Here is a 27874-nt window from a genome sequence, read left to right on the forward strand (position 1 = left end):
AACCTTGATAACATTTCACAGACATGTTTGAGTTGCAGGAGAGTCTTTTTAAATGGCTCCTTTATTGGGCTTCTGGAACCCAATAAAGGGTTCTGGAAGTCTGCAAAACTTTTCAGTAACTTTTCACTCAGCATACCAGATTTGGAAAGTAAGAATTGCCAAGTGAGACATAATGTAGAGAAGCCAGTTCTTGCTTGCATCAGTGTTCCTAGCAGGTTATTTCACAAGTGTTATGAGCATCCAGAAGTATTTCCTGTGTTTGTCAACCCCTGTGGTGTGTGTCTATCTGGGTCCCTCTGTACATCTGCAGGAGTCCCTGAATGCCATATATACTGGTGCTTTCAGGAATCAACAGTTTTATATCTCTCTCCTCTCCCCAGTTATTGTTATGAAAATGCTAGGGTTTTTTCAAGTTTATAACTTCATATTTTCTCATTTGAGGGCTACTTAGTGCTACTTTCTCAGTGCTTATTTGGAAATTGACAGGGAAGTTAGCCCTTTTTTGTTTGCAGAGTCACTGTAACAAGCAGAAATGAGGAATTGCTCATTTTTTAATGCAATGGTTTTTTAGCAATGGAAAAACAGTTCCTCATTAATGTTGGTTAAGAGGCTTGGTGAACTTCCGCTTTACATATAAATATTTTAACTCGGATGTAAAAAATTACCATCATAGTTCTGTATAACATGGTTATGAAATCTCATTCTCCAGTTAAGTTATCAACCTTTAAGTTCTGGTGTGTGTGTGTTATTGGCCTTTATTTTTTTCCCCTTTTTTGGTTTGATTTTGAGGACTTTTAAAAATATCTTAGTGATCCAATTTTGGGAGCTCTGATGTGATATGTGTGGCAGATTTAACTGTATAAGGTGGTATTTTGACATTCATCAGATAGCTTCTAAATCTTGTTTTAAGTACTGAAATTTGATTACTAAAGTCTTTTATTGGTGAAAGTTACTTATGACTCTAACGTTGCCTGTTTTAGCTGAATATTTTCCAGTTCTTCCACACTTAATTTTTAAAAGTGTGTAATCATAAGAAGTATGCACAGTATTTTTTGGCACAGTCAGAGCACTAAGTTGAGTCTTCAGTACCATTTGCTTGATTAATTGTTTCTGTATCAGTGACCTGTCTGAGCCTCATCTGCAAGATTACAGAAAACACATTAAATTTGTAATAGACCCAAGTACCAGTTTGAAAATATTTCTATTCATTCTTAATTAGTTATTTCCAATTACAGTCTTCTATGGACACCCTAAGGGCATAAAATTTGCTACAGAATGAAAGAATTGTGGAAATAAAAATAAATATGGTATCACTGTGTAATAAGTGTATTGTTGTATAGCACAGCCTCTTAAGCCTTATACAACTCATATTAATTAAAACAGGTCAACCTTATAAGACAAACAGTTATTTTAATCTCTCTAGAACTCCAAGCTTCCAATGTTTTTGGCCTTCCTTGTCACAGACCTGTAAGGAATGCTAGTCTTTCCATTCACAACCATTAATAAAGTTGATTTTAAAAAAGAAATAACTTCTTCAAGTATATATCTACTTGTCAAATTATTTATGACATATAAAAATTCCTAAGAAGGAATTGTATGAAGTTTTTGTTTAGCCCAACATCTCTAGCTGAAATTGGTGATAAAATCAATTCCCTTGTAAGAATTCAGTAAAAATAAAAGCATTTTTTCTGTGTCTCTTATTGCTGTTTTGAAGCTTTCTAGCTTGTGGGCATGACAGTAGTGGCATGTCTGTTGTGCTTCTTGGAGGATTCGATGAAAGTAAGTCATCTCTTTTTGCACTTTAAAGGAGTTGGCACACAGGACTTTAGGTTCAAATTCAGGGAGAGGAAGTAGTGGAAGTGTTTATATACAGCACAAATTCTTGCTCAATTTCCTAGAATCCTAGAATAGCTCATTTCATGGTTGATTTTGTTGAACAGAAGCACTTTCTCTGCTGTGCTTCATCCTGCTTTGTAGTAGTGTTGCTCAGGATAAGCATGTTTGTTTGTGAGACAGTGTGGCAACCGTGGTGACTCTTCACCAGTGATGAATTTGAGGAGAACATGGTTTTGTGGTAGTGAGAGAAGTGATGGGAATTCCTTTTAGGTGTGGTGTCTTTAGTTTCGGGGAAAAATAAGCCGGAACATTTTTCCATGTTCACAATAATAATAGATGATTGTGGTTACATAGATTGCTGAGAAGGGAGGAATGGGAGATGTTCACAATGATTTTAGGCACAGGGGAGAGATTTCTTCTAGATTCCCATCTAGAGCATGTGGAGATAGGTGCTGGCAGTGCTGATGCCACTGGAGTGGTAGCAGATGATTTGTATAATATGTAATTGAAATAATTTGCTGTTTCTGGAAATATATCTGCCTCACAATCATCATTATAATCTAGACTTGATTAAAGTAGTCATTTTCACTTTATTGATGATCTTTGAAGGTATGGAGACATACCCAATAGCAATAGTTTTGCATATGGAAAATGACATAAGAACACTGATGACAGGGTAGGCTCTGTCTTCTGACTATCAATTAGATACGTAATTGCAAAAAAATACATTAATTTTGAATTAGTGTTACTATAAAATGTTTAAATATTTCTTTAAAATGCAAAACAAACTCATGAATTTATGGTTTTGGACCTGTTGTACACCCACAAACATTTAACTAATTTTGATATGCATATCAACTGCGTCCACTGAAAGAAACATTAAAAGAATCCAAGTCTCTGCTTGGTGGAACTGAAATGAGACTTTCTAAAAGATACTGTGTTGTAATTTCTAAAGAAACATCTGCTTGAGAAGGAAAAATCTGAAGTTGCAGAGCAGACTAATGCAAAACCAACAAACAAACAAAACCACAACAAAAATCCCCAATGAAAATTGAACACAAACTTCATGCCTTTTAAAGAGCTGAAAGCAAAGCATTAAGGTGAATATTCTGGAGAACTCATGGTACAGAATAATGCTTCTTTTATTGCTTGATAAGAGTTTCTCTGCTGGATGTATGCAGCAGGCCCTTTATTTGCTCCAAAGTGAAAAGCCAAATGCAGCAGTGAATGCAGAACCTGAAGCTTCTTGCAATGCTAGCTTGTAATGATTCAGAAGTTTTCTTTTCTCAGTTTACAATTGTATGTATTGTATTCTGTTGAAGTTTTAGCTTTATTGGGGTAGATTATTTATTGGGATAGATCATTTAAAGGATGTGCTGCTTCAAGAATTGCAAAGAAAAATATAATGGAAACCATGATGTGTTCTACCTTTCAGCAGATTTTTCTCCTGTGACGGTTGCCGTAAAATGTTGCAAGGCTGAAGGCATAAAGAAATCCTCCTATTTTTAGCCCATATTGAGTAAATACATTTGTTCATTGTATTAGAAGTTTTATCTAATAGGCATACTTTTTCCCCCTTTCCCATGCAGAATGTCTGTGTGTGCTTGGAGGTACATTGGCATTTACAGATCAAAGAACGAGCCTTTATTTTATTCATAATTATATGTGAAAAGATAAAAGGATCACCTTAACTTACTGTGGCTGTGTGTACTAATGTCTTTGGTATTATTTCCCTCAATTGTCACCTTGGCAGACCCTTGGTTTTGCCCCTTTCTGAGCCAGTTATGTTTCAACCTGTAATGTCTGGCCTTAGAGCAAGCCCAAAAATTAGCTCCCAAGGTAGTTTCACAGTTCGCTATTAAAGAGAGTGACTCCATTGCCTGTAGCTCCTCCTACGCCCTGTTCCAGCTGTGGAGGCAGTCTTACTTTCTTAGCATTAAAAGTTTATGTCTGAACCCTCAACTCTTTTGATGTTTCGTTTTTTACGTAGAATAAAATACTTAAAGCATTCTGCTAATTATGTCTCTTCTTCTGAACCAGTAGAAATAGAGTGTGGGTTTTTCCCAAGTACTGTCTTGTACTGGATTCATTGCACAGTGTTCCCCTCTGTCTTCCTTTCGCTCAGGTTCCTGGGAGAACTGAAGTTGGCTGAGGCAGCAGAACTGGGGCTGCAGTGAGGGTCACTGCATTGTACCTATCTGCCTGGGCTGGACTTTTTCCATAAGCACATGTTTATAGGGATACATGTATGTGTGTGCTCTGCATACTGCCATCCCCTTTGGCTTCATGTCCTAGCACATGAAGGTGGAAGCAGAGAGCAGAAACAGATGACAGTAGCTGAGGCATTAGAGGTATTGTGTGCCTTGTTTGGTGGGTGAAGCTGGGTCACCCTTCTAAAAAAGACCAAGCTAAGGTAACTGGCAAAAGGCAATAGCCTCTGTATATGCTCTGAGGGACACCATTTTCCAAGGAATTACAGTGACTCAAATGACACGAGATTTTTCAATACATAGGTGACAGTGGCTGTTCCTTCTCCCACCTTAGAATCATTGGGGAATTCTTCTCCTTCAGATGTGGCGATTTCCTTCAATATGCAACCTTAAGTAATTCTTTGGTTTTACTGGATGGATCTCTTTTTTTGGGTGCGTGTGTCCTTGTGGTGTCTTGAGGTTTAATATTTCAGGGTATATTTTAAATATTGTTTCTTTTTCTCTACGTGTTTCCACTTGGGTTCCATTGCTTTCTGTTTCTCGGGTTTTTCGAAGACCATGGCACGTTCTCATACCATGCAAATAGAATTTGTAAATTAGCATTCACACTAAAAGAAAACTAGGGTTTGTCTTAGAATGTGTAAGGAAAGGTTTCCTTCCATTTTCTGAGTCTCAAAAGTGTTTTGTTTTGTGGAGTCTGTCCATAAAACAGGAATTGACATGCGTGGAGTGTGTGTAGATAAAGCACAAAGCTGCAGTGCTGGAGAGAATGCCCATCTCTTGTTTTAAGGAGAAAGGTTCCAGCACAGATGGCTTTTTTTGAGAGTTGCTTCAGTGGTGAATGTGATTGTTTACTGACAAGTTATTTTTGTGATTACAGCAAGTTCATTTGGACAGACACCTCTCTTAATGGATGGTCAGCTTGGACAGGTGGACATTTAAGGTTGCTCTTTCTAATAGATGACTATTTTAGCTGTATTTTGCACTAGAAATTGATTTAGGAATTAGGCTGTAGACTGTCTAAATTGTATGCAGTCATTGCCATAATGCCTGTTTCCAGTCTTTGGAATTTTTTAAATTAAGGACATGGAAGGTGAAAGAAAACAGAAAGGAAAAATGTATTTTGATGTGGTGGAAAGGACATTCTTCTTGTATATGGGCTCTACCGCTTTCCTAACCAACCTGTAAGATATTTTTTCAATTGTTTATTCAGGAAATTGTTCTCCAGAACAGAAGATAAATGTATTACTTAATTATTCCTCTATAGCTACTGAGTTTTTAAATGTACAGAAGAAATTGTTCTGGTTTGTGTGTGAATCCTGGGTTTTTGTGTTTTAGCTGTGAGGACTAAACCTCAGAGGAGGTGGGTTGTTTTCTTAAGTGAGCCATTTCATCCTGTTACTTCCCCTTCAGAGATGGAAAAGCCTGATTTTGTGTATGTAATTGCAAATAACCTGAGAGCCCTTGATTAACGAAACTATGTGCATTGAAATTCAGAGAGGAAGTCAGTACAGAAAAGGTAATACTTTGTTTGCTTTCCCCTTCCTAAAAGGAGTTTGTGAGAAAACTGCAGTATCGATGACTTCTGAGGAATTTTGAGATTTTTACAGAGAAAATGTAATAAACATCTTGTATTTTCTTGTAACACTTATTTAATGTTGGGAAACCTTAGTATGGTATAACATGGGCACTCTGGCCTTATGGTAGAATTAGTAAGGCTTTGCATCCTGCTTGGTGTTGGTATGTGTCAACTGGAGTAAAACACTGTAAACTCGAAGGGTAGATGACTGTTGTACTTTCAGGAGGGACTGTCTTGGGCTTTTTGATGCTGAGATACTGCTCTTTAGTCAGTATTTGAATCATTGTCTTCTAAAGCATTTCTTTGAGTTGAGGTGCTGTATAATAGCTGCTTTGTAGTTTCTCTGTTCAGGTTTAGGCTTGGTGATCCAAACTTCAGCCTCTATCTGTTATATCTTTGCTTTTCAGATATAGAATAGAGAGTAAATTTGAGCGTACAAGAAGTGAAATGACTAAGTTAGAACTATAGTTACATGTATCTAAAATAGAATCATTCCATCTTGGTTATTTGGAAGGGTCTTTAAATTGGAGAGTTGTCATCCTGCATTCAGGATAGTCTACTTTGTACCTTGCTGTATTTTTTTCCCCCAATTTCTTCTAATTAGGTGGGTTAGTGTTAGGAAGTCAAATTTGTATCCTGAGCTGTCATGTGCACTTCTTTCACTTTATATAAATGTGAGATAGATAAATATAAATCATCTTTCCACCAAGTGCTGGAAGGGGAGAGGGAACAGAAGCTGTGATATACTTCCTGAGGGACAGGAGTATGGATTGAGGTGGAGCATCTCATGCCTATGAGTGTTTTATTTTGTCAATATCCTCTGTTATTGTTTGTGAAGGAGGGGCAAAACAGTGTTGCTTTTCTTCTCTACACCAAGGGAACAGAAAGCAAAGGGAAGTCCTACATGACTGCTGTGCCTTCTCCAAGCACTTTATAGATATGTTCTTACAATTACCAGGCTGCCTTAGATTTAAGGTGTTTGTGCATATATTCTCTTATCAGAACATCTTTCAAAGTCAAGATAGCATCATTTATAAGATTAAAAATTAGGTGGAAATGTTTTTGTGTTTGAAAGCAGGGATTGCCTATCTAAAGCAAGCAAGTTTCAATTTAAATATGTAGAGGGAAATTGGTAGGTCTTGAGAAACCCCATTCATTTTATATGCCTTCCATTTGAGACCAAGCCTGCTGTTTTCCTGTTATATAGAGGATTTTAAACCTTAAGACCATTAAAATTTGCCTAATGAATCTTCCACTTCACCTTGCCACTGAGGCAGTTTATGTAAGCCTGCAGACTGTGCATTTGTCTCTGTTCACATATGTCCCTATATTACATCTTTATAATTTTAAGCTTTTGTTCTATGAAGCTTTGGGTACAGAAAAAGCTGATCTTGGAATTTGAGTGTACCTTTCCTAATCACAAATAAGCATGTGTAGCACAGTGAAAATTACAGGAATTAATGCAGTAGTTGTTCTCAAAATAGTTGTTGAGTTGATTTCTTTGCAGAAGCCTCCTGACTGAATAGTGTTTGATGCATGGAAAACTTTTTTGTGTATTTGAAAAGCAGTGATAAAGCAGCCTGGTTGTTGAAATGTCAGAGTTTCACTTTGACATTTAGAGAAGAGTTTCCATTTTCTGATTTGTTCTAGTGAGCCTTTTTTTCAATTGAGCTTCTTAGAGAAGATACAAAAAGTCATTAATTGAGCTGTAAAGCTTTATTTCTGTATTACAGATGCAGTTGAAGGTTTCTGGAATTTATAGCAGTGTCCTTTAAAGAGTGCTGTTGATGGATATGTTGCTTCTAAAACGCTGACTATCCCATATGGATCTTAGCCTTTGAACATTTTCTTGGAAACTGGACGTGGAGGGGGAGAAGAAGAAGTGGGAGGTTGCAGTCTGAAAATGTGCAGAAATGTTTGGTTTTTCTTTCTGTGTAACAGAAGAAACTTTGGTCTGCTGAATTCCTTAGTAATAAAGAAGCAAAGACTAGTTAATTTGAAATTATAAAAGTAATAATAAATAACAAAACTACATGAATGTCTGATTTGAATGTTCCAGTTGACAAGAAGTTGTGTTTAGCTCTGTATTGAGTGGATGAATTACTTAATTTACATTGCATTGTGGTGGGTTTTTTCCTGAAGAATTTCCTGAAAAGTTAATTGCCTCTTTCTTAATGCAATTTTTAGTTTATTTCAAAACAGACACTGTACACTTTGCACTCTTATTAAATGTATGCATAAATATGCAATATAATTCATTACTGTAATATTCAGAGATGAATAACTTATTTGTTAAACAAGAAAGGATCATTGTTTTTAAGTGCATCTGTGTGAAGTTAGATGGAATTTCAGTTTTGTTAGAATACACAAGAAAAATAGTTTTAGTTATCTTAAAAAATGCCTACAAATGTTGGAGAAATATTGCTTCTAAGTTAAAAATTAATTTTGAGAAATTTGGTTGTTTCTGTTACATCTAACAGAAAATACCAGATTAGGAAATTGAATGAAAATTTCTGGTTGCCTTGACTTTGAAGATTTTTAAAATAAGGAGAGCTGTTCTGTAAAATGGGATTTAATGTTTAGGGATACTAAAAACTATATAAATATCAGCTGAAATTTATTTCTTAACTTTTTATAGAACTCTGAAATTAGCAGCAATTATGTTAATTTTTTTTTCTCTGGGTATTTGTACTGGGAGTTCTCCTAGTTGATTTGACTTCCTCAAATTTATCAGCCTGAAACTTGTTTATCTTGAATCCTTCAGCTCTTTAATGGAAATTGTTTTCAGATATTATAATAAGGTTAAATTTTTCAGCACTCTGGAGTACATTGTTTCAGTTTGAATTGTAAATAACAAAACCCATTGCTATTAAAAAATGGTTAAAATGAAAATATTTCCATTAAAATTGTACTGTGCTCTTGTTCTTTGTCCGGCATCTATAATTTTATGGGATTCTTTGAGGGTGTTTTATAGCTATAAAGCAAGTGGTACTGTTAAAAGCATTTTACTCTAGAGTGAGGGTGGCTAAGTTAAAATGCATTAAAATTAGTATGAAGAATTTTACAAGTAATTGCTTTTTTGTTTTGGGGGGTTTTGTTGCATTTGCTTTTTTGTTGTTGTTGGTTTTGTTTTGTTTTTTGGTTTTTTTTAAATTCAGATAGTAATGGTCAGTAATATTTTGAAAAACTGTGTTACTGGTTAATTCATATTTCCCATGAAAGATCTTTTTTTTAAATTATTTTTTCCATAAATGAATTTTAAAATAATCATGTGAAGTTTAAATTTAAAGCCCATGCTTTGACAGCCTATGTGAGAGTTGTGCATGTACATGTGTCCTTTTCAGCTCTATTACCAGTTTTTGTGGTTTTGTTAGATGATACAGCATATTTTAATTTTTTGAGAGATGAGTTTGTTGTGTTTGTAAATAGACTGTGAAAAAGAGTACCTGTTTGATGCACTGTTTGATGCACTATTAATTCAAGCTATTGATTTGATGCAGTATTATTTCAAGCTATCTCTTTGACTCTTTTCTTGCTCGAGTTACTTTTGCCAACTTACAGCTTTGTAGTAATATATAATAACTGATCAAAAACTAATTTCAAACATTAGGGTAGAATACATTATAGAAAAATTATTTCCAACGTGTAATGATAAAAAATCTATTAAGATATGTAAATACAGCAATAGATGAAAATGCAAAAATAGTTGTCTTTCTAATTGCCGTGGGGAGAACTAACAGCTTTACTCAGCAACCTCCATTTTTATATTTCCAGCTGCATATTTAGACTTAAAACTGGCTTCTCCAACATTGATAGAAGATAATTGAAGAACACCATTTAATAGAACTCTAGTTCCTTAAAGAGAAAGTAGTTTTCAAAACTCAGTTGTATTGAGACAGTTTTGTTGGTTTTGCAGGGTATTCTATAGTTTAAAGGTGATTTTTGGAGGATTCTTAAGGAGTTGTATCTATTGTATTTAGTAGTATTTGGTCTTTTTTTCACTGAGTTCTGAATTGAGGAATTCTGCTTTGGAAATTTGGTATCTCACAATTTCTCAAAGCAATATTTTTGTTGTATTGCAATGTTTTTCTGAAAGGGTTTTTTTGTTTTTTTGTCCTTTGATTTTGATTTGATATGCAGGTAAGCTGCAAAAAATATCTTTTCTCATCATTTGTATATTAAAATTATGTATTAAAATCAGAGACAATTTATCAGATCAATTTCTCAGAAATTCTCATTTGGTACTGAATAATGCTTTTTGTATACAGAACAGGGAAAAATGGAAAAGGCAGTAATATCAAATCAAAAGACAGTAATAGCAGATCAACTTTAGAAAAAGTCAGGTATCAAATCAACTTAAAATTCCTTCAAAAAAGAATTACAACTGTATTTAGTCTAAAGTTAAGCTACATACAAGATTTTACAAATTTAGTGGGCAGTCTTGGGAAGGGGATCCTAGAGAATTTGACTGCAAATACCTTTAATGTTTGGTTCATGTTGTTCTTAGGCAGAAGTTAATAACCGTGAGTGTGGATAAGCCTGTGGAGATGTTCTTTCATCTCTGGGGATGATCAAATGCAGTTAAAATACAAAATGTGGTTGTTCATCAGTCTCAGACAAGGATACCAGCTTGCAGGAACGTGGAAAGACTTGTCAAATAAGCCTTTGTAAAATTAGGAAGGTGTTTTTTTGTAAATAGGCTTTTCCTAGTAAAGGTAGTGTGGAATATTAAATCATTATTAGCAAATGGAATACAAACTTATACTAGTGGCAAGAATCCCTTTCTATGCAAGTGTTATGTATGTGTTTGATAAGGTATGATTTAAGATCATGTTTTAAATATAGTTAAACTTGTTTATCCTACGAACCAATTTTCAGAGAGGTTGTAGCTCTGCAGCCTTGTTTCAGTGCCATCACTGAAGGCAGAAGAGAGAGAGAAACTCTTTTGTTTTCGGCAGGAGCACCTGGGCAGTTGGGGCATCTGTGCTGACAGGCAGCCCAGCTTTGGCCCAGTGGTGTGGCCAGCATGGCAGGAGATGCACACAGGGGCAGGGGAGCCGGCACTGCCCAGCATCGGGCCAGAGGAGATGGACCACAGGGAAATTTCACCACTTGGAGCTCTGGGGCTTGGGGGAGCTCAAGACATTTCCTAGGGAAGTCTAAGGAGGACGAGGTGGGAAGGCTGGGAATGCTGTGGGGAGAGGGAATTGGAGATGCAGGCTCAAGGACCTTTTAGGTACAATGGAAAGACTGTCTCAGCGACAAGCCGGTAATGAAGGGGTGCTTGCACAATGGAAACTTAAGTGACAGGAAGAAAATTCACAGGAAACTGGTCTTCAGCCTGCTGCTCAAAAAACAAGCTATTCTTTAGAGCCGCAACTGAGCTAGGAAAGGAAGACAGCATGTAGTGATGCAACAGGCACGTTTCTGAGTTTCCCTAGGACTCACCATGGGGCCAGAGGATTTCTTTCACTGCAGAGAGAAGGAGGATTTGCAGTGGATCCCTTCTCCAGAAATATTGCTAACAAGTTGATTCTCTTTTTTTGTCTTAGTAGTATATCCTAAGAATTATACCAGCTCACGTGACTTGGGAATGTATTTATAAGAGTGCAAGTGAAGTAATTTAATGTGGATTATTGTTGAGTGTGAATAGTGTTGCTTCCTACAAATTGCAGTAGCAAAACAGGCTTTCTGCTGCTTTGCAATGCTTCTTTTCCTTCCCCACTTTTCCTTTCACTTGAAAGCTAACCTCTTGCTTTAGATTACTCCTTATGACAACTGTTTGTGTTACAAAGGATTGTGGCTTCCACAGGTTACAGATGAACTGTACCCAGTGAGTCAGAACGGGAGAAGCACAGTTGTAGCAGATAGGTAGATAGATCAGTAGATAGGTTTTCATAGGTTGTCACAAAGACAATAAAATACGCCAAAACTATGACTACAATTGCAAGTATATTCAACTTTTCTACGTGAGACTCCCAAAGTGTGTCGATGTTTCATTTTCCATTAAATCCTTTATATGTGTTTCATTCCATTCAGACATAAGAATAGGCATCCCCTTACAAACAGTAGTAAGTGAACATTTCTGTTAGTAGAATGGTAGTGTTTACTCTTCTAGAGATGACTCGCGTAGATTGTACTTTTCTTTTTTTATTGGAGTTGTGTTTTTTCTTTTAGATGCATATACAAAGTTTATAATTGGCCTGACTTTATTCTTGCTTAGCTGTGGTGAGCCATCCCACTAAACTGTATTTTTAGACTTTCCTAAGGAAATGAAGCTTACATTAGTCATGCTGTCACAGTCAGCTGTCATAGTCCGTCCATCTGTCCATCCTTGATAACTCAGCCAATTTTAGGCAAACTTGACAGACTGGCAGAGATAAACTAACTAGTTTTCTCCCAGTCTGTGCCTGGGAGAGTCATTGCTGGTGTCCCTCACTGGAGGAGAAGCCGGAGCACCCCCAGCTCTTGGCTGAGTCCAGGCAGGGCTGAGAGGCAGGGGGGTGCCAGGCACTGTGCTTGGCTGGCCAGCCCAACAAAGGTAGGGAGGAGGGCAGCACCAGGGAAGATGGAGTAAGCTTTGAGGGCATTTTGGAGATGGCAGTGGGGACCCAGAGATATGAGAAGGACCTGGGGACGTGAAAGCAGTCATACAGTCGGGATACTTACTGTGAATCCTGCAGGAGAAGGGAGAGGAAGAGGAGGAATAGCTCAGCAGGAGGTACAAAGTGCAAAACAGGAACAGATTTCCATGTTCTGCTCATGGAACAGCTTGTTTCCTCTTCAGTCATGGACACAGTTATGAATGTTGCAATCTCACATTAAAAATTGTTCTTAGATAATGTGCATGCCCTTTGCTGTGCCTGACTACAGATGAGTCTCTGCATAGTTTGTTCCTTTGGTCAAACCAACTGGAAAGCCTTTGGTGCACATTGCTGCTATTGCAAAATGTTAATCATTACCATGCTGTCAGCCTTAAAAAGTTTGTTCACATGAAATGTTAAGCTCAAACCAAAGAACTCCAGTTGTCTTTATTGATAAAAATTAGAAACTTTACTATGTTTCTTTTTTTTTTTATTGTTTTCCCAAATTTGTCATGATTTATGTTTAATGGTCATGATAGGAAGCAATATTTGAAATATCAGATGCACTATTGGAAGGTCTGTGAAAAAAGAGGGAACTTTGGCAACTCCAAGTGGAAGCCTGTGCTTGAATGATAACTTTTTCCTACATGTTTAGATACCTTTATCAGATTTCAGAAGGGTTTTTGAGAAATTCTGGATTTTTACCTGTTTGTAAACAGTTTTTTCTCTAGATACTTACGTTTGTAGCATTTTCCTGCCACTCTACATCTACATTTCTCACAGTTATCTCTGTGCTCTATGTTTCAACTAGGTAGGCCAGCTGCCTCACCATCTACTGCTTTTTTCCTTAGTTCTTTTGCTGTAATTCCAAGAAGTAGACTCGGTATCTTCATTAGTGAGCTGATAAAAGCCTAAGTTTTTAATCTGGAAGGTTTAGTCTCAGTGGAGGGCTTTATGTAGAGAGAATCTATTGAAGTAAAGTTGCTTGTTTTCCATGAATTTATAAAAGCAATTTCCCTCTTTTCTTAACAGAACGACCTTTAAGTTGTGTTTGTTTATATCACTGTAATTTAATGCTCATTAGTTCTGAAACATCCTTGTCTTTTTGGTTAAAAATGATCTCTAAAGTGATGAAAATTTCCAGTCTTGGCAGAGATCAGAGCCTGACCAGCTTCTGATTAGTACTTGCTTGTACACTCTTTTCCTGTGATTGTGTCCCCTAGTACAATAAGCTGCCTCCCTCGTTTTGCCTGAAAGTGCAGCCGCTGGCTCTTGGCTGGAGTGATGTAGTTAGAATGACAATGGGATGTAGCAGGCTACAGCAGGAAACAAGGCCCTGCTGGGGAAGGTCAGGAAACCACTTTAGGAGCATCAGAATTTTCTGCCATCTTCTGAGACCATAAGACCACATATTAACTAATGTATTTTTAACCCTTCTAGACAGTGATCCCTGCATGGTTATATGTGCACTGTTACTCTGTGCTGCACAGATAACTGTGAAATAAGCATGAAGTTCTGTGGTGAACAAACAGCTTTGCTGAAGATGCCCATTGTATATGCAAGTACATATATATATATATATCTAAATAAATTAAAACACAGTTTTTGGCAGTGGAATGGCTGGATTGAATAGGCTTGAATAGTTAAAAATGAAATAGCATGCATGTCCATATTTCAGATTATTTGAAGAAACAAAGTACCTTTATTTTCTCTCCATTAAGTATTCTATAATCAGCATGTGTGCTCTTGTGTCTCAAATAAATCTCTCACCTTCTGCCCAGGCTCTGTGACTAGGGAGAAAAGTACAAATGCTCTTATTTCTGTGAAGGTTTTGCTTTCTGTCCCTTGCATGACATTTTGCTTGGTTGTGCTATACTGCGTCATAATCTTTTGTTTCTCAGAAATTCTTTAAGTGAATTTCACAAGACAGGGCTACTTGTTCACTTTATTATTTTGTTTATATATAAGCTTAAGGAGGGGTTGCTGCAAAAGTTTGAAAAGTACACCAAGTGTACCAATTATGTTGTGCAGTTTTTCTGTTTTTAAACAGACATTAGTATGGTTTCTCTAATTAAAAAAAAATACTGTATTCAATGTTATTGTTGTTTCTTCTGTACATTGTATTTAACACTATAATTAAAGCCGTGACAGGACACCAGAATTTATAGAGTATAGGGAAATACATGCAAATGGTCTTCCTCACCAGCAGATTTCTGTTGTTACAGTGTGTGATGAAATGTAGGTGAAAGAGGTGTGAGTTTTGGAAGGGGGATTGCAGTTCGAAGGAATTGCAGCAGTGCCTGCCTGGGTACTGCTACTGCAAAGAGAGCAATACAGTCTGCAGAGAAACTTAGGCTTTTGAAGTCATCTCCAAAATTAAAAGGCATGGTCATTTGGCTGGAATTTAAAGATAGAGAAGAGCAAGCTGAGAATCAGTTTCAGTGATTAGCTGTTCTCCCAGTGAAGAAATAACTGTGTTTAAGTGTGCTTAAACTCTGCTTCTTCCGAGAAGAGAATAGAAATTATAACACAAATTGCTCTTTACCTAATGGTGCATCAGCTGGATGTTAACAAGAATCTCTTAAAGGTGTTGCTATTTCCTGACGATGTAGTATTAGAGAAGAGATCTTCATTTAGCAGTGTTGTTGAAGTGAGGGTACAACATGTCACCACATCCAGCTTTTGCAGTCTGGGCACAAGCATTCCAAGTGACCACTTTACATTTCTGTCTTTACCAGGCTTGGGAAAAACCAAGAGAAAGACGAGTGCGAGAGACGCCTCCCCCACTCCCAGCACAGACGCAGAGTACCCTTCCAACGGCAGCAGCGCCGACCGGATTTACGATCTGAACATTCCCGCCTACGTGAAATTTGCCTACGTTGCCGAGAGGGAGGATGAGCTGTCCCTCGTTAAAGGGTCCCGAGTGATTGTCATGGAGAAGTGCAGCGACGGCTGGTGGAGAGGGAGCTACAATGGACAGATCGGCTGGTTCCCCTCGAACTATGTGGTAGAGGAGGTTGAGGAGGCAACTGCAGATTCACCCAGCTTCCTCAGCCTTAGGAAAGGCGCTTCCATGAGTAACGGCCAGGGCACCAAAGTACTCCACATCGTTCAGACACTGTACCCATTCAGCTCGGTCACGGATGAAGAGCTCAATTTTGAAAAAGGGGAAACGATGGAAGTCATTGAAAAGCCAGAAAATGACCCAGAATGGTGGAAATGTAAAAATTCCAGAGGTCAAATCGGTCTTGTTCCTAAAAACTATGTAGTAATCATTAGTGATGGTCCTTCCATGAACACTTCCCATCCACCTCAGATAAGCTACACGGGACCATCTTCTACCGGACGATTTGCTGGAAGAGAGTGGTATTACGGGAACGTTACCCGGCACCAAGCAGAATGTGCCCTGAACGAGAGGGGAGTGGAAGGAGATTTCCTTGTTAGAGACAGTGAATCTTCGGTAAGTGGTGCTCAGCCTGCAGGTTTGTAACCCCTGTGCATGGGTTAGCAAGCACGGCACTTAACAGACTCCCTGTCTTGTCACCCTTAAAGAAACGAGCAGGGCTTCAGCATTACCAACCAGTATCCTCCCTCCTTGTGAGAATTGGTCTGTCAGTGAAATGCAGTGACATTTACACTGAAATTTAACAGCTGTGGTCTGTATTATCCAGGGTTTTTATTAAATTTGTGGACAATCAAGTAAAATATTTCAGGTTTCCATTTGGCTTTTCATGTGTTTCTCATGCAATCCTCAAATTTAAAGCACTACATGATAAAATAATTCTAGGTGATTAAAAATTGGTCATTGATTTGATCTGTTTTCAAACAGAATCTTTGCATTGGTCAGTTCTGTTCTACTTTTAATTTTAAAATTACATTGTTTCTTTATCAGGTAAAATTCCATTTAAAAGTATTTTTGATCTACTTAGATAATTTAGTTTGTAATAAGATAAAGTTGTTATTATATCTAGTTGTTAAGGTTGTTATATACAGCAGAGAGGGTCAGTATGCCCTGTAAATTGAGCCTTGATGGCATCAGAGGGATCTGAGTAATGCTGATTATGGTTCATGTCATTCTGAAAGTTCAGATTTAAAATTCAGCTGAAAGGACTTTCATGTGTGCTGAGGCCAGAGAATTCACAGTTAAAGCACTAAAATTTAATTATCCTTTGGCTGTGATTTTGAAAAGATGACAGATTTTAATCTTATGTCATACATAACATTGAGAAAATTGACAAAATACAACTTTTCAACAGTCCCAGATATTTTTATCTGAAGACAGTATTGTCTGATTAAATTTCAGGCACCTCTCCTTGATGAATTTGCTCTGCAAAAGCCGTGATAGCTATCGAACTACCCTTTCTTTGAAGCTGTGTGTCATTGAATTCCTATTTCTGCTTAATTATAATCTAAACAAAGGCAAATGCAAATAAACCTCAAGAGAACAGGAAAAAAGTTAGAGATTAAATTAAAATAAACTAGAGGAAGATAGGAAGAAAAATAGGAATTTAGAAATCATGACTGATTTACAGAGGCTGAGAGGAATCAAGTTTGTTTAGTCAACAGAAGAAAAGACTGATGTGAGATGCACAGTCTTGTAAAATGTAGAAAGCCACTGGAGGATTATGGTAACCATTAAATTACAGTAATTCCTTTTTTTCCCAACATTCTTTTTCTATCAGCATCCTGTAAGATAGAGGCATACTGGATGTGGTGGATTTTTGGCATGTCGGTCCAGCAGGTAGAAGCTCACTTTCAGATCTAGAGGCTGCATTATGATTTATCCTGAGACAGTAGCTATCAATTTCCTTTCATCTCTTGAGAAAGTGCCAGAAGGAGAGTTTGAAAATGAATACATTACTTAAAATACAAAAATGCTTACCCATTTCTCAGGACATGATATGTCACAGTGACCACTATGCTACAGCTTGGTTTTTTGGCTGTTAAGAGTCTGCCTCTATCTCTGGAGTAAATGAACTGCCTTCAAAAAACACAGTAACCTTTTTATTTAATGTGACATCATAACACTAAATCCTCGCATTCAAAGCAGTTTCAAACTTTTTGCCTGCATTGTGGATGGAAATCATTGCTTTGGAGTACAAAAAGATTCATTCAGAATGTGCTCCTCAAACTATTTCTAGCATCTAACACTAAGTGGGATAACAAAAAAATTATTCAGTTCATATCACAGCAAGTTTTTTGCACACCTGCAGGTAAAAAAAAGGCACTGAATTGAGGAACTTAGCGTTTTTCCTTCTTTTTGTACTCTTTATCTGGTCTTGCAAACCCTGTATTTGAGCCTTTTTTTAGCTATGAGAAAACTGCAGTTATGCACGTAAATACCTCTGTGTTAGTACTGCATGTGGGTTTTAGTTTTTATTAGGTTTAAAGAAATAATTTACTGCATCTCAAACTTTCATCTGCCCTAATCTTTATGTATCATTCCATCATATAGTGTGTTTATGTATGTGAATTATAAAACACTGGGGATTGCTAGTTTTTTCCCTGGAGTGCCACAAATGATACAATAAGTGAATGGGCATAATTGCAAGCATTGAGAAAAGGATCGTAAAAATCTATTTCAAACTTATTATGTATGGAATAAAAGAGTTTAGCAATGACTAATGAATTTCTGACAGTTGCTGTATTTCACACATGTGACTACAGAGGTTGTTCATGCTGTGGCTTAAAGTCACCAGGAGTGTCTTCACAATCTGAGCAGATGGTCTTGATTAGAGAGAACAGGCTGAGCAGAGCCAAGCTGTCAGCTCCCTGATTTGCTCATCTGACCACCAGACCAGCACTTCCCACTACGCTGTGTTGCTAACTCACCTTTAATGCTAGGAATGCAGGGGTTATTCCTTTCTAGAAAGGTCCATAGATAAAACTGTGAGTCATGCTCCTAATCCTGTGCCTGATTTTTGACCTGTTTTAGAGTTTTCTGTAGCCTTCCATCACCATAGTTACAAAAATTGGTCTGCATAAAAGTTTTCCTTAGATTTCAATTTTGCTCTTGTTACTGAGCTATGAAAAGCTGTCCTTGCATAGATGAAGGTTTGTATTATTCGGTATTCACTTGATGAGACTGTCATGTTTTTGCATTTCAAGTGTTAGTAGTTGCAAGATTTAACAATATTTCTCTAGATTTAACTTGCCACATGTTTATCTCACAGCTAGATTTCTTTAGCCAAAAATATTTTCCTCAGTAACACTTAGATCTAGAGGATGCTACCATAGAGGAGAATAACCTGAGATGAACTCTGTAAGGTAGCTAGGAGGCTGATTATCTTCATTAATTACGAAATACTATTATTAGAACCATAAACTTGTTTGAACCATTTAAGCCCATAGTTTATGTAACAGGCACAGTTCCCTACTGATAATGTTTTTGCCAACTGTGTTATACCTAGGTAATGTCACCTTATTTTGGAGATCTAAAAGAACTCGGTACATGCCTTATTAGAAATACTGCTAGCTAGTTCTTCTTTCTGTTGCAGGCTGCTAGGTTAATGAAACCTGCAGTTTGTCTCATTTAAGTAACAAAACAATGAAAAAAAAGGCAGATTTAACCTATGCAGTCTCTGTGGAGCCACTTTTTGGATTGCAGGCTCTTCAGCAGTCAGATTTTTGGTCTCTTTGTGTAGCTCCTAACCCAAGACAAACAGGTCTTGGCTGATACTGGTGGTCTTGGTTGGGTGGGTGATTGTAATGCTTTGAAGACCTCAGATTTCACTGAGTACAGAAGCGAATTTGAATGGGAGAGGGTTGTTTTGTTCAGGTTCACACCAGGAAACAAGTGTGCTAACTAGTACTGCAGCTAACAGGAAGCAGTAGTGTGTCACCTCCAGCTTCTGAGCAGAGCCTTTGCTGCAGACACCCTTAAACTTCAAAGGGAGCTTCTGTCAGAATTTGTGGGCCCCTTGCAGTCCTCTGCAGGTGGCTGTGAAACTGGTGATCAGGCAAACACCAGGGCTTTGTAGTCCTATGAGGTCTTCTCATGAAGCAGAGAAGGTGTTATTTTTCTCAGCCTATGTTAGTGAGTGAGCTATGCAAGTTATTGGATGATTTCAGGAGCAGTTATTCATTAGGAAGTATTGGTTACCTTCTGCTGGTAGTGTTACAGCATTCAGGTTACAGTAACCCATCCTAAACAGGGTTGCAGAGTATAGTTTTAAGATGATACTGATGATTTTAGGCCTATTAAAATGATTCTGAGGATTGTAGATGAGACTGGATTTGTCAGTTTTTGAGATCATATTTAGCTTCTCTGTTCTTTGTCTAGCAATAATGACAATAGAAGGAGGAGGCAGAGGTTCAGAGTTTGTATGTTTTTTGAGGTGCTAATTTTGTAGCATTCAGTGTCCCATGTTTTCCTGGGGTTTTAATCCTGCAGCTGTTGGATAGAAGCAATGAAATGTGGCAACTGTTTAAAAAGTGAATATTGGTCATGTTCTGTGACATGTAGTGATTGGTAAGTACAGCAGACATGAGGAGAAAGTTCTTCTTTGAAAACCAGCATAAGGAAATATCCTAGTGGCTTATTTTAAATGGAAGAACAGAAATCTTATTAGAGCTGTAGTTGAAGATCAATGAAACCAATTCATATTTGTGACCTGTGTAATATTGATTTTGGAACATGAACATTACATAGGGAAGAGAATGGTATTTGCTTATATCCAAATGAAACAGAAGGGATAGAAAAAGGAATTAACCCTCCCAGATGGCTCTTTCCAGCCTGACCGTAGATCTTTGAGCCATAACTTTGAGTTTTTTGGCTGGGTGATAAGAGTGAGAGGAGAAGTGAGGGAAAACTTGGGTATGGAGATGGAACGAGTTGGGGAGCCCCAGGACAGGCTCACTGATGGGAGCTCAAAGAGCCTGGAATAGTTTGAAGAATGAATGTGTGAGAATATCTTTTTGAAGAAAGGACATTGGCAAACAGAAATGGAATGAAAGGGAAAATTTGAAATAAGTTACAGGATCAGTAAAAGATTTTCAGAGGGAACTGTTTTTCACAACCTTGCCATTTATAAATGATAAAATTATCATTTCATTCTCAAATTGAGGATGTGAAGAGGGAACTCAGTTTTTCGTGTTTCACTTGTTTTTCCTTATATTGCTTTATCACTTGTTTTTGTGGTATTTTTTAATTGGTTGTGGGTTTTTTTTAAAGAGCATTCAATTCCTCACCAAAGAAATAAAGAAACAACTTCTACCATTTGTTTTCCACATGGCACCAACTAGCTGATGATCATCTCTAGGTACAAGCAGGTGTTAAAGGAATTGAAAGCAATTCAAAGTATTACAACACAAGGACTGTAGGTGCGTTCAACCTAATATTTAATTTTCTGATTTAGGAATTAATTTAACTTCAAGTTAGGTTTTTCAGGTGTAGGTCTTTCCAGTTATGGTGGTGCAGAAATATTCATAGTTTCCCTGCCACAAAGCTATGCTCTGTAACTCTGTTGCAGAATCATCAACTGTTCTATAGATTTAAGGGATTAAAGCTTACTTCTGATCTGCTTTTATTTGGTGTATGTGAATCTGTTTTTCCTGGAAAAGTTAGTGTGTAAACATCCAAATGTAGCAATTAATTTAAGAGGGAGAAGAGAGAAAAATTGGCCAGCAGTTAGAACAAAATATCTTTAACAGTAAATAAAATAAACAGACTTGGAGCAAATCCAAGGAGGACAGCAGGGAACCAATTCAAACTGCATCGAACCAGCATACTTTGAAATGGAAGTGTTCATAGCAATAGTTTATTTAGATTTTTTAAAATAATATTTTTAACGAATTTGCATTTGTTAGGGCAAGAAGGAACCAAAATAAAAACAAAAACAAGTCAAATTCCTTTTGCTGTTCATTCTTGAGTCCTATAGAAGTTACTACTCTGAGACAAATAAAGGGTTTCAGGATTTTTGCAACAGCTGTTTGAGCTCTTCCATCTCTTTGCACCGGATGATGACTCTCAAAAGAGTTCGATCAGCCCTTCCGCTTTTTACATTTTTTAAATTAAATCAGATAATGAAAAAATAAATTTTGTAACGTAGGCTGCAGAAAATATGATAATGCCTTCTACTTAGGTATCAATCTAACTAGCAGGCTCCAGGGCTGTGGAGAATAGACAGTAGTTCATGAGAAATGTTCGTTCACTAAGGTTATAATTAAACTGGCAGAAGGAGTATTTAATATATTGTGTGGATCAGCTCACAGAGATAGAAGCCTGGCCAGTGCCTGGGTCATAGGACAGTGGGTCAGAGGTCCAGCATCACTCTGCAGGTCATTAGCACATCCTTAATGGCCTAGAAATAATGTTTCTTAAGAGATACAAGGAGCTTTGAAAACTCATAATTTGGACTTGCTAAAAACAACTGTTTTGTCAGAAAATAGTAAAAGATTTTTGAGAGCAAAGTGATTATTTCAACTTCTTTTTCAACTTTTGCCATAAAATTGTTTCCTGTTTCTAAAACAAACAAAAAACTTTAGTTGAGATTATGAACTTCCTATTTGTAAGTTCTTCTGTTTTAATTGAGGGCCTTTTGGTTACTGGTTTTTGTTTGGTGTAGCCATCACCCATGGAAACAGCAGAACTTAGTCAGCAAGATTTGATATATTTTTTTGGAATTCTAATTGGCTAAGCTGTACTTGCTGCCTCAGTCTGTCCTTGGTGAGACCCTACAGACCTGCCTGTGTTCAGGGCACAGCAATCAGTACACTGCCCATGGGTCTAAACTTGTCCTCCATGAGCTCAGGGTCCCAAAGCTTCCGGAGAGCTTTGTGCAGGCCTGTGCTTTGTTACTGTTTAATGGCTGCTGCTTGGCACTATGGAGGTCCCACTGGAAGCAGGTCCCAGGCCTGTGTGGCTATGCTGCTATGTACTTAGAGTTAGGGATGGATGACAGGGCACAAAATATATCTTGGGTGGAGCACTGGAAATCCCAAAGATGCACTCTTATGCACATTTCTTTCCATCATGTTCTCCCACCCTTCCCAGTCCCCTCTTGGCAGTCACAGAGAGTGTTCCATGTATTTTGAGCCAGTGGCTGCTCGCTGCCAGAGGAAGCCTTCCTGATGGAGCCTGCGCTGACCCGGTCAAGGCCCAGTGACCCTGGATTATAGATGGAACAAGTAATTATCCTATGGGTATTACATAAAATAAGTTTTAAAGAAGTGATGCCTGTTGATCTGGAATGTAGTGGCTTGAAGTAGAAGAGGGTTAGGCCAAGGGTGTGGGGAGGTTGCTGCTGCCTTTAGTAGAACAAAAGGAGAAGAGCTGCTGCCCAAAGCTGAGCCTCGAGTCTGAGTTGGACCAGAGCCAGATCAGCAGGCATGGCAGGAGCTTTGTTTGCTGAGGGCAGGGCCCATGGAGTCAGAGGGAAGGCAGAAAAAGCGTTAGTGCTAAGACAGGTGAGGGGGAGATGCAGGAGATGAGATTTTTGGGATCGACAGGACATGAGGAATGTGTGGGCAGAGACCCATTTTATTGCAGGAATAAAGACAGCATATCTGAGAAAAGGCTGTCCTCCAGCTCATTTGGGTATGTGCTGGGTGTGTGTTTGACCCCTCACAAATGCAGTGTAGAGGACTCAGGGTGTGGTTTTGTGAAGTCTGATGTCAGCAGTAACATGTGAGGGCTCCTGACCCCTCCAGTTGGTCCTCTCTGTGCCACGGCTGTGCTCAGGATTGTTCCCAAGGCAGTGCTGTGAACCAGGTGGGTTTTGTTTAAGCTGGGCAAGCACAGGTTTGCAGTGCTGGCCCAGCCAAAGCACCGGCGTGCTGGGGAGAGACCAAGGGACACAGTAAGGTTGTGTCAAAAGCCTGGCATGTGCCTTCAGTGGTTTGTGCTTGAAACCATGCCTTCAGTGGGCTGAGACACTGCAGCAGTACCTCCAGAGTAGCACCAGGCATTACTTAACTCCATTTAGTGCTTGTTACAAACTCCAATGTGTTCTTTTTATTCATTTTACTGCTGGCTGGTGACACCTACTTCCATACACCTCTCACAGGGCAAACCCGTGCTCCTATCTGTCATATCCCCCTCCTACATGGAAGGGAGCACCCAAGATTAATTAAAGAATGGCAGAAACCACAAGGGTTCAAAAGACGCTCGTGAAGTTTTATTAGCAAACTACGGAGTTGGCATAGAAATTCATGTTTTGCCCCTACTCTCTAGTGTAAGAGCGATAATAAAAGTAAAGAGGGAAGAAAGAGAAAGTGAAAGGGAGATCAGATGGCAGAGGAAAGGAGATCTGCAGGCCTGGATGCAGGATCAGTCCAGCCAACAGGGTATCCAGGACCTGGGCAATGTATCACCAAGGCTTTTTGGGGCTACCTGGTTACAGGTAAGCTTTCCCCTCCCTAGGATTAGGTTTCTTCCTCTTCATATTAATGAATCAGCATGAGTACTCTTCTGGATCTTTATGGAAATGGGGGGAGCTTTGAGGGTCTTTTGGTAGTCTTGATCCCCCTCTGCTGGACTTGCCTGTTCCTTGACCCCATTCCCATGCCTGCATTGTTTTGTGTTGTGTGGTCTGCTTGGACCAGAACAGGAAAATTGGCCCCAGAAGGGTGCTGCCCTACCTGTGCACATCCCCCCCTTTCCAGCCACATCCTTCTCTAACTTGCCTGCTTGAATGGTCATTGGTATTTGAGGCATAGACAGCAGCACATTAAATCCTTATTGCCCAGGCTCCTACACCATCTCTGTGGCCAGCCAGCAGCAGTAGGTGGCTGGAGACAGAGTTCAGCTGGAAGCAAGGGACACTGTGTCCTTTCTACCCTCCTATGTGGCATGTGGTGAAGGAAGTGGAATGGTCTCATTCTGGCTGTTTGGATGACAGCTCTCGCCTTGTTAAAGCAACTGATTGCCAGGATGAAGAGATTTATCATTAGAAATTGTTATGTCCTGAGTAATTTAATTAGTGCATAAATTCTGTATTTTGTGGGTAGTGGTGTGATGGTGAGATTTGTACGGTGGTTTTTTTCTATAGCTTTATCTTGTTTTACAAAGAAAATGTACTCAATGGGAGAAATTATTCCCTGTGCATGTGGTAATGAAGATTAAAGGTGCATGTGTTTTTGTCTTTTGCAATGCAAAGCAAGAATGGCCCTCTAGTGGTCACGGCTTTAAAAAAAGCGAAGGGGGATTTTCTTCATCTCGCCCAAGCAATATTGCAGTAATTGTTTTCTCCTGGGCACTCTAGTGAGAAAGACATGCATGATAAAAATTCTTCCCTTCTCCTTGACATTCTTGTGCTTCTAGATTGAGTAACTAAGATAATATTTGCAGTTTAGTCATGTAATTGGCAGCTTCAAACTGTGCATCTGGGGAGCTTTCACTTAACTGACTTAACTGCTCACGTTAATAACAATGGTAATTATTTATTGAATAATAGGCTATTGGGTTTCTTAAGGAGCTAAAGCACCGAGCTGTGGCTAATGTAAATTACTGTCAACTATATGACACAGTTTGTTCCTGAAATTGCAAAATTATGCTGTCATTTTGTTCTCTTCTATGTAATTTTTTCTTTCTTTCTCAATTCTTCTCAACAGCCCAGTGACTTCTCAGTATCTCTAAAGGCATCGGGGAAGAACAAACATTTCAAGGTGCAGCTCGTGGACAATGTCTATTGTATTGGGCAGCGGCGATTTAATACTATGGATGAGTTGGTGGAACACTACAAAAAGGCTCCCATCTTCACCAGTGAACACGGGGAAAAGCTATATCTTGTGAAAGCACTTCAGTGACGTTGAAGATGGACTTGGCCACCTGGGCCTCTTATAACTTACAAGCCTTAGGTCCTAAATTCACTTTTATAGAGCAGAGCAATATCTGAAGCAGGCTTAAGGAATAGGCTCTTTCTAAAGTGTTTGCTCTGTCAGTTGCTGTTTGTCCTTTTATTTTTTTGTTTGCCTCTCTTTGTGTTCCAGTTTTGTTAACCTCTGACCACCTCTCTTCAGGTTGAGAGTTTCCCTTGGGCGGCCGTGGCGAGCACTCACCTTCCCAGCAGAGTTCAAAACGCCCCTCTCCTGTGTACGTTTACATAGTTAGCTCAGATCAAGGAGGGGCGTTTTCAATTCAAACCAGTGTTAATCTGTTCAGACTGCTCATGCAGGCAGAACTCTCCCTTCAGAGACATCGGGCACAGTTTGAATGCACTGAAGCTGCAGCTGCTTAAGTGAGAGAGAGTAGACATAACAGTTGTGGCTGTGAGTTCTGTAGCTCTATCGCTTACCGAGTAGGATAATACAAAACCTCCTAGTTCCTAGAAGCACTCTTTACACTGTACTCTGCTGTTACATTGCCTCTCTGACTCTTCGTAAAGAGTACACTAATTAAAAGCATTTTGTAATAGTACTTCTTAAACTACTATGGTAAGATTGTAGTAAAAGAAAACTAGTGTATTTTGGTCTGTAATTGCAACAAAGAGAAATTTTATTTGAAAGTTGATTACTAGAGAAAGAATAATTGAATTGTAAAGGCTGAATGTTTTGGTAATCTACAACCAAATGTGCCATCCACATAATGCTTTTTCCTCTTGCCCTTCTGCTTGTTTGAATTAAACGATTATGTATTTAATTCTCAAAGTAATATGTATCTGTAGCTGATTGTTGACACTAATACAGAAGATTAATAAAAACTGATCTTGGGACAGGGTGGGGCGGGCTACCAACACTATATATATATTTGCTTTACAGAAAGAAATCTTCGGGTTTTACAGAGGATGGCGTGGTTGGTAGGAAGAGACACACAGAATGTTTATGAAGAAAATGCATTTTTCTCTTTTCTTTACATTTAAACTCCTTTATGGTTTAAATATACAGTCTTTAGATGGCACATTCCTGAGATTGAAGAACGGATCATGAGATCTCAAAATCTTGCATACTCAGTTTTTTGGATATTGTAATAAAAAAGGTATTACGTCATGATGGAGTACTGGATTTATCCTTGGGTGGTAGTCCTGGTGTTATTTTAGCAAGGTGAAATAGAGTAAATAATTAATTTGTTTGTCTTGGAATTTGTGTGGCCTAAAAAATCATCTGCGACTGCAGAGGACAGTTTTGATATGAGGCAGTGTCTTTTGAGCTCTGTGTTTCTTGTTTCTGTGATAATTAAGTCCATTCATAGCTTTAATGAAATCTGCAAGATGGACCTATTTCCTGGTACCTCTTTGCTATTAAAACAAATTTCTTACTATTCTGTGTTTCAGCCAGTAGTAGTGCAACTACCTCTGTGTATAACTAGAGCAGGTTAAGCAGATACCAGCACTGTCTGACTTGCTTAGGGGTGAATCATGCCACTGCCAGGAGACTGCCCTGGCACCTTTGCCAATGAACTGCAGTCTTGCTCAAATCCAAGAGGCAAGTACAATTTCTGAAGTTCTATGCACATACTGTTTTTCCACCACTCTTGAAATCTTATTTCTGTAAGATTTTCTGAATTGACAGCTTGTGCTGAAACTAAAAAATGTATTTTTCTGTATGTGCATTAACTAATAACTGGGCAGTGACACTTGTGCTTGGTAAAGCTTAAGGAAAGAAAGCAGTGATACAGAGCAATCCAAAATGATCATGCATTATCCCGAAGAGCACCTACCCCATGACTGTCTTCTAAGAAGATAAAAGTTTTCCTTAGGAAGTTGGTGAGGATTACCAGTTGTTTACACCTTACCTACAGAAAGACTCCACAGTGGGCCTCTTAAAGTTCATGAGTGAATTCTGCAGAGAATGTAGGGATTTGCCTTCTAATACCTAGTTTTTTCTTTAGGTGAATCGAAGCATGTACCGGGTATGGCAATAATATTAAGAAAGTCAGCTATATGTTGTATGAGCATTTTCAGGTTTGAGTGAATTGCTTTTCAGTCTTATTGTCTCTTGGTAGTATTTGCAGAAATTATATATGGGAATGGTTTACCTTTTCAGTAAACAGATTAATTACTGTTTCATGACCCATGTTCATTTTTTGGTAAAATATTCTCTATGTTTCCTGTTTCAGGAGCCTTCATATGCCTCTTGGAATCTTTTTTACTCTTTTTTTCTAGAGTCCATTTTTACAAGCTCTCTTGGTTCCTAACTCCATTCTAGTCTTAGGAGCTTAGAACTAAATCAAATAGACATCTGAATGAGGGTTTTACTATATGCTTTATATTTTAATGGATTTATCAAATTTTCTTTGCTTGTTTTTGTTACCTCATCCTCTGTAAACAACTTCTGTGTCTTGAGGTGTAAATTGTAAAGTACTTTGTTTTGGAAGCAGTTAGTTAGTTTATGACTTGTAAATTACTAGCTCAAGTAATTTCTCTTTTTTCAAGTAAGTCTCACCTTGGTTTTTCCCATGCTGTTTTTTGTCAGCATGCTTCCCATTCAACAGGCTCATTAATAGCTCTTCAGTTGTTCCCATCATTATTAAGATATGTTCATACAAATTTTGCCACCTTTTCCTGCCCTTTTGATCTCATTTGTTGGACTTGGCCTAAACATTAATAATCTTCAGTACTATATGCTTCATAAAGGGGCAATAGATGTGGATTTTATTATTATTTCCCTATTTTATACTCACCTTTCAATTACTTGACAAAATCTCACCTTTATTTTTTGACTACTTAGAGCCTCTTTGTCAAAGCTTGTGGTGGGGGTGGCATTTTTTTTTAAATATGAGCAGAGTC

The 27874-nt window shown here is 38.2% G+C and overlaps 1 protein-coding gene across 3 annotated transcripts in view; it reads left to right on the plus strand.

Annotated features, from left to right (window-relative positions):
- NCK2 (NCK adaptor protein 2) overlaps nucleotides 1-26135 on the plus strand; it is an 84108-nt gene extending 57973 nt beyond the window's left edge. For all 3 annotated transcript variants that reach the window (XM_063149852.1, XM_063149850.1, XM_063149851.1), the window contains exons 4-5: nucleotides 14948-15669; nucleotides 24762-26135. In XM_063149852.1, the coding sequence (XP_063005922.1) occupies nucleotides 14948-15669; nucleotides 24762-24956 (917 nt within the window). In that variant the 3' untranslated portion in view covers nucleotides 24957-26135. The remainder of the gene's footprint in view (nucleotides 1-14947; nucleotides 15670-24761) is intronic.
- Nucleotides 26136-27874: the final 1739 nt, after the last annotated feature.

The sequence above is a fragment of the Melospiza melodia genome, chromosome 2 (genome assembly GCF_035770615.1).
Source record: "Melospiza melodia melodia isolate bMelMel2 chromosome 2, bMelMel2.pri, whole genome shotgun sequence".
NCBI classification, from domain to species: Eukaryota; Metazoa; Chordata; class Aves; order Passeriformes; family Passerellidae; genus Melospiza; species Melospiza melodia.